Source organism: Hoplias malabaricus, chromosome 1 (genome assembly GCF_029633855.1).
Source record: "Hoplias malabaricus isolate fHopMal1 chromosome 1, fHopMal1.hap1, whole genome shotgun sequence".
In the NCBI taxonomy this organism is placed as follows: domain Eukaryota; kingdom Metazoa; phylum Chordata; class Actinopteri; order Characiformes; family Erythrinidae; genus Hoplias; species Hoplias malabaricus.
The window spans coordinates 82,830,363-82,843,041 of record NC_089800.1 but is presented as its reverse complement, the minus strand read 5'-3'; the positions used below and the strand labels follow the sequence as shown (position 1 = coordinate 82,843,041).

Below are 12,679 nucleotides of genomic sequence, written 5' to 3'. Positions count from 1 at the left end.
CAGTGATCTCATCCTTTTTGGTGCTATCACAAGGAATGACCTGTGATTTTTCAAAAGTGACTCAGCATCTCTTCTAGCGAAGCACAGCTATTTCACTTCACAGCAATAGTCAAGTTGTAACATCAAGGTTCACAGATGCAAAAATCCATTTCTGAAAGGGACTCGCTCTTCTGAAATATTATCCATCTGCAGCACACAAGATTAATCACTGCATCGCTATTCCCTGATAACCATAATAGAATCTGCACTGAATAGCGAGCAGTCTCAAGTTAAAAGCATCAGCTGCTTCTCGCTTGCTCGTAAGCCAATCTCCCACTGTGTGATCAAAAGCCTTGTGGCATGGCACTACATGAAGAAAAAGTCCAATGTGTAAAGGCCCACTCATCCATTTTACAAACAGTGAAAGGTCCAGACGCCTGCAGAACACAGTAAAAATGTTCTGAACCCATCATCTAACAGAGCTGAAGCCAATGTAGATTGTCCTTAATATTTTGCTAAAGAAATATTGTGCCATTAATACATGACTATTCCTAAATCTAACTCTAAATGACCTTCAGTGCTGTATCCCCTCTGGCAGCGCAGTTTATTACGAATTCATCCGTAGAATTTAATTTTATTGTGCACTATATTATTTTATTCTTTTCCTTTTTCTAAATGGCAGAGCAAAGCAGACCAAGCAAATATTTGAAATGCTCTTTTACGTTAAAACCAGGGTACACAGCCATGGGTTAAACCTGAGAAATGCCGGCTTGGGACCGAATTGTCACCCACCATTGAGATGTCTGCCCACTATATATGTGCGCTCCATGTGTGTGAATGGCATAGCCAGCTTTAGTTGGGCTTTGGCTAAAATGAATGAGCACATTTAATTCCCTTTGTAAATATGGTATGGTAAAAAAAGATGTGAAATCTTTTGATTCAGAGGAATTCACTTAAGAATTAAGTAAAGAATTCACAAGACGCAGCGGCAACTTTTCGTTAACCTCAGGCTCCTCTCACCTCCCTTCACGCTCCAGCTCCGAATTCGATTCACGGAAACGTGCACAGATCAGCCAGGAAGTGAGGCAATTAGCTATGGCTGGCTATTTGGGTTTTGGTCCAGTTAGGGTGGACCCAGGCCTACATAGTCCCACCCATATATCTGCCTCTGGTGTGGGTGTGTGTGTGTGTTTACTGCCATGGATGGGCTAAATGCAGAGGTAATGTTTTACTGCAGTGCAATGGTATTAAAAGCATGTTTCATTAAAACAAGACAATAACTTTACTGACAATAAAAATGTGATGTAGTCAGTTTATCTATATTTGTAAAACAGACATATGTCATGGTTCTGTAATCAATACAGAAGCAACTTCAAGGATCAATGTAGTTGTAAAGAATTTGTAAAATTATTTGTAAAAAGTAGTATGTCAAAAGTGAAAAATGCATCCTTTTAAACTGAGATTATATCCTGTGCTTAAATTAAAGCATTGCCGATTTTAAAAGTTTGGAAAATGCACATCTCCAGCTTTAAATGTAATCACAAACATGTAACTTTAGATAAATATTCAAGCTGTTGTTTATCCTCAAGTGCATTGCATAGAGCAGCCTGTGACATATAGACCAGGCTTGTACTCTTAGGCTCCGCTCGCTAGAACACACAACAGGCTGCCTGATGAGGATAAAAGCTTGTTTGAGTCTGTGTCCAGACTGCAGGCCGCCAGCTGAGCAGCCTTTCCTTCAGGCTCTGCTTTTCAGTTTTAAATTGAACACAGGCTTACATTCGTCCAGCCCGTGGGTGTGAGAGAAAGTCTTCCAGTGTGTATAAATGCGTGTCTGCAGACTAAACGTGCCTCTGCTATCCACTTCACACACACACACACACCCAGCTGGAACGTGGGTGGGCTGCCCAGGCAGACAGAACAACTCTGAGTGGGTCCAGACAATCAAAATCAGAAAGGCTAAGTCCAGTAAGCGGGGACAGTAAAGGACCCACCACAAAGGTCTTCAGCAGGGCAGGGCTTTACCGAAAAACACCCTTACCTCCTGCTGACGTTAGGACGGTGATGTCATCACCCGGGCAGACTGGAAATGAGACACATCAAGAGGAAGCCAGCAGCATTGGCTTACATGGGGAAAAAAGGCATCACCCAGCAACGTGTCATGGTGATGCAACCTCTCCGCTCTAAGTCTGTGTGTAAGGGAGGACTTTTCCCATCACTAATAAAGAGACTGAGGGAGGGGAACCAGTAATCTCAACTGAAGCCTGTGGTATTCCTTCACAAAGTCCCCCCACAACTTTCCAGCAGGACAATTGTTTTCAGGCCACATACTTTCCACGAAGCTGGATTTCTCAGCAAAACTCGATAACTTAAGCCAAAAGTTATTCCAAATGAATCAAATAGGAAGGTCCCTTACCTTTTCTCTCACTGAACTTCAGACGTATCAGGACATATGGTTTATGTTATATATCCAAAGGTTTGTAGACATCTACTCACCCATTGTTTCTTTCTAAATAAGAATCTGTATGAGAATCTATATTAACATGAAAATTAAATCTAATATATATGGGTGCATATGGGTTATATAAAATATATATAGGTGAATATAGGTTATATAACATATGCATATTGCAACAAGTGTTCTCCCCGTGTCCGCGTGGGTTTCCTCCGGGTGCTCCGGTTTCCTCCTATGGTCCAAAAACACACGTTGGTATGTGGATTGACGACTTGTGAGTGTATGAGTGAATGTGTGAGTGTGTGTCTCCCTTCGAAGGCACTTGTTTTGAGTCGCCAATCCACCTACCAATGTGTGTTTTTGGACTGTGGGAGGAAACCGGAGGACCCGGAGGAAACTCACGCAGACACAGGGAGAACACACCACACTCCTCACAGACAGTCACCCGGAGGAAACCCACGCAGACACAGAGAGAACACACCACACTCCTCACAGACAGTCACCCGGAGGAAACCCACGCAGACACAGGGAGAACACGCCCAACTCCTCACAGACAGTCACCCGGAGGAAACCCACACAGACACAGAGAGAACACACCACACTCCTCACAGACAGTCACCCGGAGGAAACCCACGCAGACACAGGGAGAACACACCACACTCCTCACACACAGTCACCCGAAGGAAACCCCCACAGACACAGGGAGAACACACCACACTCCTCACAGACAGTCACCCGGAGCGGGAAGACCATGAAATTGAGAAGTGTATAGACAATGATTGAATGAATAACGCAATATGTTAATGCAGATGTGCATTGACACCAATAAAGGAAACTGGGGAAAAGTTCTTACAGGAAAAACATTTTGTGTGGGATATATATACTGTGGTATTGTACTTTACAGTACGTGTGTGAAGTGCATGTGCCGAAAATTAAATAGAAAGTTTAAAGCAGCTGGATGTGGGAAGGGTTCTTGTTTAGGACGACAACAACTGCTGTGGAGGTGACAGGGAGTCAGAAACTTCACTCTCTGGTTTTTATTGATAGGGGGGCTTTATAACCCTCTAGTCGACACTTGGCACTGGCCATGATGACCTTAAACTCATATTCCAGCAGCTCTCCAGGACCCCCAGTTACATTTGTGAATGCTTTTCTAAGGAGATATAACTTATACAGTCTCTGTATGCTTGGTTGCCCACTTGTGATCCACGGCCGTGTTTGAATACAGTGCGTATAACTATGGCTTTCTTCATACACTAGGCATATCCTGCAGCTTAGCTATAGTTTGCATGGAGTTGTTTGACTAGAAAGTGAACCAGGTCATGTTCTCTGATTGGCCAGTCCTAATACTTCTGTCAGCTGATGGACAGGCAGCTCAATCTAACCTTCCCGAGCGTGTGTGGAGGACGGCTGAAGCAGAGCTAGGAGGGGTAGAGGCTGTCACGATGGCTGAACATCACACACTAGACCCATCTTACTCTTGCTCAACAATCCAAGGAGAAGTACATTACATTACAAGCTTTGGCGGATTGGACATCTTGGGCTTCTTTTGTTATTACATTTTCCTTGTGGCTGTTGTCGCTGTAGCTGTACACACTGTGAGCTGAGGTTGTTTTTGTATTATTTAGTTGTAATTAAACAAATTACTTACTGTCATTTATGAAATGATTTACATATAATGTAAATTATCCTTTTATTCATTCATTATCTGTAAGCGCTTATCCAATTCAGGGTCGCGGTGGGTCCAGAGCCTACCTGGAATCATTGGGCGCAAGGCAGGAACACACCCTGGAGGGGGCGCCAGTCCTTCACAGGGCAACACAGACACACACACATTCACTCACACCTACGGGCACTTTTGAGTTGCCAATCCACCTACCAATGTGTGTTTTTGGACTGTGGGAGGAAACTGGAGCACCCGGAGGAAACCCACGCAGACACAGGGATAACACACCAACTCCTCACAGACAGTCACAAGGAGCGTAAATCGAACCCACAACCTCCAGGTCCCTGGAGCTGTGTGACTGCGACACTACCTGCTGCACCACCGTGCCCCCCGGTGTAAATTACATTATGTCAAATACATAAACACGAGGTAGCATCATGTATTCATTTTTTCATTCCTTCATTCATCTGTAATGGCATCATCCTGATCAGGGTTGCAGTGGGTCCTACCAGGAAACACTGGGCATGAAACAAGAACACACCTTGGACTAGGCGCCAGTCCATTGCAGGGCTTCACCCACTCACTCATGTGGTCTATTTGACACACTAACCCAGTCACTCATACACGTGCATCTATGGACAATTAAGCAGCCAATCAACTTGTGTTTTGGATTTTGGTTGTGGTAACTAGAGCACCGGAAGGAAACCCACGCAAAAACACAACATTCAAACTAAGTTGCTGCTGGTGTGCAATGTTAAAACCTGCAGCATTATCTGTGTTTCTCATTTCAGAGTGTTACCAGTAAGAATAAAATAAAATTATATAATTGAGCTTCAAGGCCTTCAGAGAACAGCTTTCAGTCCCAGTGTTTACGACCTAACAATCTGCACATTGGCTCATCCAGCAGACCTGATTCAACTCGTTAACTATTTAACAAGCTCTGTGTAAAACTCCTGACTTGGTCAAGTGTCTAGTGAAAGTTATTATATTTATGGCACAAATTTCAAGCCTAGCTGAAATAGTCTGTGTTCACTACTGTGTTACACCATGCCTTAAATATCAGCAGTCATTTTGGAGCTTTGAAGTTTGATTTATGCTTTCTTTGTGACATCTGTTATTTTTCTGGTTGTTTCTTGGGGGGATTACCAGAATGAACATAATGGGTGGAGGTTTGAAACTACTTCAGTCTTACAGGGTGGAGTTGTTAGGAGTTATTACCAGACGAGTGAGAAATTTTCCAGAGACAGCACAGGATCCTGCCACACTTTCAATGATCTGCTCAGCCTCTCCAATTAAACAGGATGAACAAAGACTAACAAAAAACCCGTGAGCTGCCAGTGATTACACTGGAATGGATTATTTGCTGACATGTCTGAATTTAGTCATTTATCCTAAGGGGAGTTTAAACAGCTCCGGGTGCTGCTGTCACTGCTGAGTTGAGTTTGGAGGAGGGAGGTTGATAAAGCTATAGTTGAAGGTGTGCATTAAAATGGAGGGACTAGGGAAGTAGACATAGTCATGAGTAATCGGACAAACTCGTGAGAACTGGTGGCAGAGTCATCTGTGGTCAGATCTCAGTAAATTACCACATTCCTCACTGCTTTCCCATCTGGATACCCCCCCCCCCCACTCACTCCCCACCCCCCAGGGTATACTTCTGCACACACAATGGAATATTCCTGAATTCCTGAGTTGATTTAAGCTTCTGAGTAGGTATGTGTGGAGGAACATTGTTTTATACATTCATATAGCAACAATCTTGTATTGAATACATTTGAGCTATTGTTTTATAACTGTATGTGCACTTCATATGGCACTTTTATAGATATGACAACAGATAAAAAATTAATGCGTAAGGCTCATATGCATAAAAATACATGAGCAAATATTTTATGTACAACCCTTTTATTAACAATGCAATACTGTCATTCCTAGCACTACCATTAGCTTCAAGCAACAGCATTCAAGTTCTTAGAAAGGTTCAAGCCAAGGGCAATGCCTCTTCAATGATAGAGAGGTTAAGGGCACCCTGAAGACCCTCTTGTTAAACACTGACCCATGTGACCCAACCCCAAGTCAGCTCTGCTTATTACTTGTTCATGCTGCCCAGCACTCAGCCAGATGAGCAGATATGACTCAACATAGTATACACACCAGTCATCAGCAGATATTACCATCCACAGCTGGTTGATAACGTTAATTCTCTATGACACATTCTTTGGTCAGACTAGACTTAAGATGGAATTTAACTTTCGTGACTGCAGAGCTTGTGCATTTTTTCAGAAGCAGATTTGACCCAATTCATTAACTAAAATACAAAAAAGTCAGAGACAAGACTTCATGTATTTCATTTCAATTTAAAACAGCCAGTTAAAACTAATTGAAATATAGCTGATAATACAAATCTGAATATAAATATATTTCAATTATCAGCATTTTGTCTGCCAACATTTATTACAATTTCTGTTCATTTCTGGAAATCTGGGTTCAGCTTTTCTTTTTTTTTTAAATCCATAAACCATCCACAAAGTTCAGTCTTAGAAGTTGTTTTTATTTTACAATTTTGTTTTCCTCTATTTCCTTTTCTCTTGGCTTCTGACTTTTGCACAGTGCCATGTATTTAATGTCTCATTGTTTTGCTGATGTATTACAAAACCAAATATTCCATATTTAAATATAAAATGTTCCGTTTAGAATTTGGAGCTCAGTACGTTTGTTTCTTTGGCACAGGGAGCTGGGGACAGCTTCATCGGGGCTCTGGCTTTCTACATTGCCCACCATCACACAATGCCCTTGGAGGAGATGGCCAGGAGAGCTAACCTTATAGCTGCTGTGTCTGTGCAGACAACCGGCACTCAGACATCTTATCCGTTCAAGAAAGACCTTCCACCGGAAATGTTTTAAGAACTTTTACTTTTGTAGTAATATAGTAATAAAAATTTACCACTATCACCCACAGGGCTGTGTATGATGTGCTGTTCCACTCATTTCACTTAAAGAAATCCTTGAATTAATTGTATGTAACTGTGACAGTGAAATATGGAGCATTTACCAAATCTTATTTTTCCACTGCCATAAATGTAATCATTTTTTACTAACATTAATATAAGGGGGTTTCCAGATTAAGCTTTGTCTTGGATGAAACTGCAGTGCCAATGCTGAATAACTAATGAAATTCTTTTATTTGTATCAGCGAGGGTCTGGGAAACCGGCCTTTGTGGTTTGTGGATAATGGACAGCGTCATGGGTCAGAGACAGTGATGGCCTTGCATCACACATAACATTCATCTTCACCCACGCCTAGTTATCTGTAGTTGCTGTAATTACAGGCAGGCTCTCAAACATTGCATGGTTAGAACAATGCAACTTCCACATCATGATTACTGACCAAGACAAAAGAGCTCATGTGGATGGATACCCTGTGATATAATATTTGCATTCTTTTTCTAATTATGCTATTTAGGACTTGTGGTTTTGAGTGGACTTGATTTGCGGTGTCTGAGTTACCTCAACAATGAGGTTAATGGACTCCAGCATTTAAAGCGGCACACTTTTTTTTTCTTTTTAGTTACAACTGATGTAAAGACGCCAGAAAAGATAACATTATTCGCTTTTCTGTCAACAAAGAACTACATTTCAAAGTAGCTTGCAAGCGACTACATGTGTTATTAAAGTCATTAATGTCAAATACGTCATTCTTTTTTTGTAAATGGTTACACAGGAACATTGAGCTGGGTATACTTACTGGTCTTTTGTTAATAACTGAATGTTTTCAATTAAAATGTCAAATTTAATATGAACGTCATTTACTTCTACAAACTTTCACCTTTAAATATTTTCAGTTTTATTTTTCGTCACAGTGGAATTTTGAAGATTCGCACATAAAACACAAACATTTTCTTAACTTAAACCTGAGTGATGACCTTCACGGTATTTTTCCTCTGTAAATAGCAGTCGTGAATGGATCATGCATCCGGTTTCCAGAGGGATTCTTGTCTTTCTAGATGGGACTGTGAGTCTGTTGATATGTCTCACGTTGGTCAGCTTCCTCAAACTCTTACTCATATATCCGCCTGTTGACTACATTTGAAAACAATGCAACTGAACTGCATGTGTAAGTCCAATAGAGCGGGAATGTATCTCCAGTGTCCATATCACCAGTCCATGTTTGGTTCATGCTCAGATAGAGCGGATCTTTTTCTTCTCAAGGAAAAGAACATGTTTATTCACTGTGGGTGGGAAAACATTAAAAAAAGTTAAGGAGAGAATTAAACGTTTACCTGTTATCGTCTGAACAAATGCAGTTCACCTTTTATTTTTAAACTTTAAATACTGACTTTACAGAAGAAATAAATACTCAAACAATGGTCAGGAATCTCTATGGACCCGATGCAGACAACAAAAGGAAAACTCGGGCATCATTCCTTGCCACTGGCTCATCAAAACAGCTCTGCTGACTTCTAATTAACCATAAACTGGGATGTCACACTGAAACTGTGTTCTTAACTTGATTCTCACAGGGAATGTACACACACTGTTTCAAATTCCAAAGGGAAACATACAGAGCTCAAAACCATAGACTTAGCACAATCAAGTGGGAGGTTTCTCTTTCATGTCAAACATGCACAGAGATTCACACAAGTTAAAGAGTCTGAAACAAAACATCTCTCTTCACTGTCATGACTGTCAGTGATGGAAAGAAACTTTGGGAAATAATGCACCCCATGTCATGGACATATTTGGGAAATAAACTACAGGAGACTGTTTTTAACCATAACAAATCAATTAGCATTAAATGTATATAAAGTGGGGGGGTTTACCAAGAGTCAAGACAATGAAGGAATGTGAAACAATTACTATAACACCTGGTTCATAAACCTGTCACAATCGTTACATTATTAAATTTATTGTAATATACATGGACGTTTCCTGCTAACCTGTTTGTTTACATATGAATAAATGTCACCAACATTTCAGTCATTGTGCTGTTCTGCCCTGGTTTAATTTGTTGAGGATATGTAAACATTTATATGCCATATCCAATGTCTGAATATTCTTAATAACCACATTTTTGCTCCTATCATGGCTCTTTAGAGGAGTATAATTGCATTATTATTATTATAATATTACCATTATATTAGTGGCATAAAATGGTCTAAAAAATTATTCATCACGATTATTTCTGGAACAATATATCGACCACAAAATAAATAAATAAATAAATAAATAAACTATTCGCTGGTCAATGCATTCAATGATTTTAACTAATTTATTACAAGTAATTTTATGAAAGCATCTAATCCTTAACTCTGCAATGATTACCGTATTATCTCAAATTAGATAAGAATCATATTGGCTTTCTGAAGGTAATTCTACAATGGTATTTTGTTTTATTACTTGATAGCGAAAGTCTAATATGGGTTACAGGGCACTGTTTTTCCACAGGTGAGGTGTGTTAGTTTTATAAATTGCAAATAACTATCTCAATAATCAAATTATAATTAAATGAATGTAAATTTTGAAATGCGAGAGATCGGTTATGAATGACAAAGGCACATTTGGTGTTTGAAATCTGCTTTTTAGTTTTACAATTGAGTTATAACACTAATATAATAAATGTTTTAAAACTTCTTAAGTAACAAATAGCTCCAATGCCAAATTAAAGGGCAAGGTTTCAAACACCAAACAAGTACTTGGCAACCTTTGTAAGTCAGTGTTTCCTCTATGTGTATTTTGCGGCGGCGGCCCACCGCTGCTTGATTGTTGACGCTGCTCCATCAGAATTTAAATAATTACAAGAAACCGCAACTACAAAAGCAGAGGGCTTTTATTTTGGAGTGAGGAATACAAGAAGTGGAAAATGTATCCCTGCTTCTATATCTATACACCTGACAAGTGAGGGAGAGGGAGAGAGAGAGAGAGCTTGAGAAATAGAGAGGAAAGAATGAAAGATAGATTAAACTAGCTAATGTTAAGTTTAGAATGTTATTTTCGGTTTGGCACATACTGCTTAATAAATTGAGCCTGTTTAGATTCTACACATAAGCTTTAAAATAGTGTTGTCAAGGCTAACGTGTTCATTTTTAACACAGATTAATCCTATGACTAAGTTTGACCCCAACATGTATGCAGTAAATTAAGAGATTGTAATTCAGAAAAAATCAAAACTACACTGAGATAATTATAATAAAGAAAAAAGATTCCTCTCTCCAGTTTGCCATGTATACTACACTAACTTACGCATGTATTGGTTTTATTCCTCCCCATACAAATAATTACTAGCATTTTAACTTGTAATTTATCACAGAATATGTTTGCAATATACTCTGGCAGTGTTTCCCTATGATAAGTCCATGGAGCTCTTTTTTTATTCTTAAGAAATCATGGTATATTAAGTGCTCTAAGCCAGGCTGCAGTCTATGCAACTCAATTTATGAAAATAAACTGTGTAAAATTTATTATGTAGTGTATATATTGTGAGTGCCTGCCTCCACTGCAAAAAAAAATTTAATTCTAGAGGAAACACTGTAAGTACATATATGACAGAAAGTGTGTTTCAAAGAAGGGAACTCTCACAATGGTGTAAATCACTTTACCTAAAGGGTCATGCTTTCGTATGACCAGCTTTTCTCTTAGTCGTCCTCTCTTAGTGTTAAAGCAGTAACCAGTCCCTGCTGCACTCACCATCTGAACCAGCACAGTCCTGGAAAAGCAAGGTCACTGCTTCAGAAACATTAAATACAACATTAATCTCTTACTAACACGAGAATACATTAATTCATACATATACATATGTGCAGTTTTAACAGAAATATATACAATACATTAAGAGACAAATAAAATTCTAATAATGTTATGAACAGAAATGGAAATTGTGAAACTATAACTTACTTAGACTTGCTCTTGGCAACTGGACTCACAAAGAAACAAAACAAGAATTTGATATTAGATTGGACATTGTGCAAAAGTACAACAAAAGAAAATAATTAAGGCCACAATAAACCTGTGGAGAGACAAGTAGCAACTTAGACAAATTTTTCAGATTTCAGACTTTAAGTCAAAATGTTAATAAACAGATTTAAGATTCAACAAAACCTAGAGTTTTATACAGAATAATAAACAATATTTATACAAGAAAAATACAAAGAATTTCAACATAATACGCATGTAGTCTTTATTATTTTTGTATTAACAACTCAGAATTGAGAAGCTAAATCAATACTTTTAAATACTAAAGCCATATTTTAAAAAAAGTAATCATAATAAATGTGTATTTATACATTACGACTTATAAAGCCAGAAACAGAGGAGGAGAAAGGTATACACGCTCTTAAAACAAATATATATGAGGCTTCTAAAATATAATAAATTGTTCCCTTCATTTAGTCAAATGGAATGACACATTATTATGGGATTGTTACAATGAGGGAACAAAGTGAGGGCTTGATTTATTAAAGTGAGGGTACAAATAATTAAACTAGGGGCATGATTTATTAAATGGAAAAAACAAATAATAAAACAGTGTGATTTATTAAACTATAGTAACAAATGATACAACTGGGGGCATGATTTATTAAACTGAGGGAACACATAATTAAACAGATGGCATTGTTTATAAAATTGAGGAAACCATTTATTAAACCAAGGGAACATTTTAAGCATATAAATGTTTAGTTTTTCCTTGATTTGTAAGAGTTTGAAACCCTTGCGCGATGGTAGCTGAGGGCACGGACATTTTAAAAATGCTATACTGTATAATATATAATTTGTAGACTATGTGCACTAAGGTCAAGATCTCTACTCTGCACAGTATTTTATAAGAATTCAGATATACTGCCCTTTTATTCTACCCAAGTTGTAATAAATTGTATTGTAATCCTTCATGTGTTTATATAGTAATGTATTTTAACTCTAATCGTGGCAGGGTATCGCAAAATAAAATTTAAAAAGATTTTTTTTTTAAGTTTGCGAAGATTAAAAATGAACCGAAACAGCGTTGAGTGAAAAACTTCTCTCTCTCACGGCGTCTAACGCTTAACGGAACAGTCGTGTTTACAGTGGTAGAGACATGCTATTAGCAATAGGCTAACCGTAGTATTATTTCCTTCCTGTTCCTGAGTTAAAACAATGGCTGAACCCCAGACCTGTTTTTTAATACCCTCAATATGGGCAAGTTTTCCTTTACTCACGGTTAACAGCGGTGAGAAACATTTTAATCTTAGCGTAAAGAGACCAGCTTTGAAATGTCACATTGAGCTTTAACGCCGAGTCCTGCTTCATCCGGGTCCTGCGTTATACGGGTCCTGCGTCATCCGGGTCATAACAGAACAGATCTACATATTATGTGAATTGTGAAAATTTTCCTGGCGATGATTTACAGATCAGATAATCTGCTTAAAGACCTGCCGGAGCAGACCTCGCTTAAGTGAAATTAATATGAAATTGGTAACAGAGAGTTTAATGGATAGTTGTAATAATAATAATAATAATAATAATAATAATAATAATAATAATAATAATAAAAATAAAAACAACCCTGATGTCCTGAGTTATTGTATTCCCCAAACTGAGTTTGTGGA

General features: G+C 38.5%; 2 protein-coding genes across 3 annotated transcripts in view; one reads left to right on the top strand and one right to left on the bottom strand.

Annotated features, from left to right (window-relative positions):
- rbks (ribokinase) overlaps window positions 1-7,329 on the top strand; it is a 37,092-nt gene extending 29,763 nt beyond the window's left edge. For both annotated transcript variants that reach the window (XM_066675196.1, XM_066675187.1), the window contains exon 9: window positions 6,831-7,329. In XM_066675196.1, coding sequence (XP_066531293.1) covers window positions 6,831-7,004 — 174 coding nt within the window. In that variant the 3' untranslated portion in view covers window positions 7,005-7,329. The remainder of the gene's footprint in view (window positions 1-6,830) is intronic.
- Window positions 7,329-12,427, bottom strand: mrpl33 (mitochondrial ribosomal protein L33). The gene is made up of 4 exons (XM_066675209.1): window positions 12,290-12,427; window positions 10,992-11,010; window positions 10,697-10,803; window positions 7,329-8,329 (listed from the first exon to the last, which is right to left on the bottom strand). Exons 1-4 carry the CDS (start codon window positions 12,378-12,380, stop codon window positions 8,280-8,282), a joined length of 267 nt encoding a protein of 88 aa, XP_066531306.1. The 5' UTR covers window positions 12,381-12,427; the 3' UTR covers window positions 7,329-8,279.
- Between the last annotated feature and the right edge of the window lie 252 nt (window positions 12,428-12,679).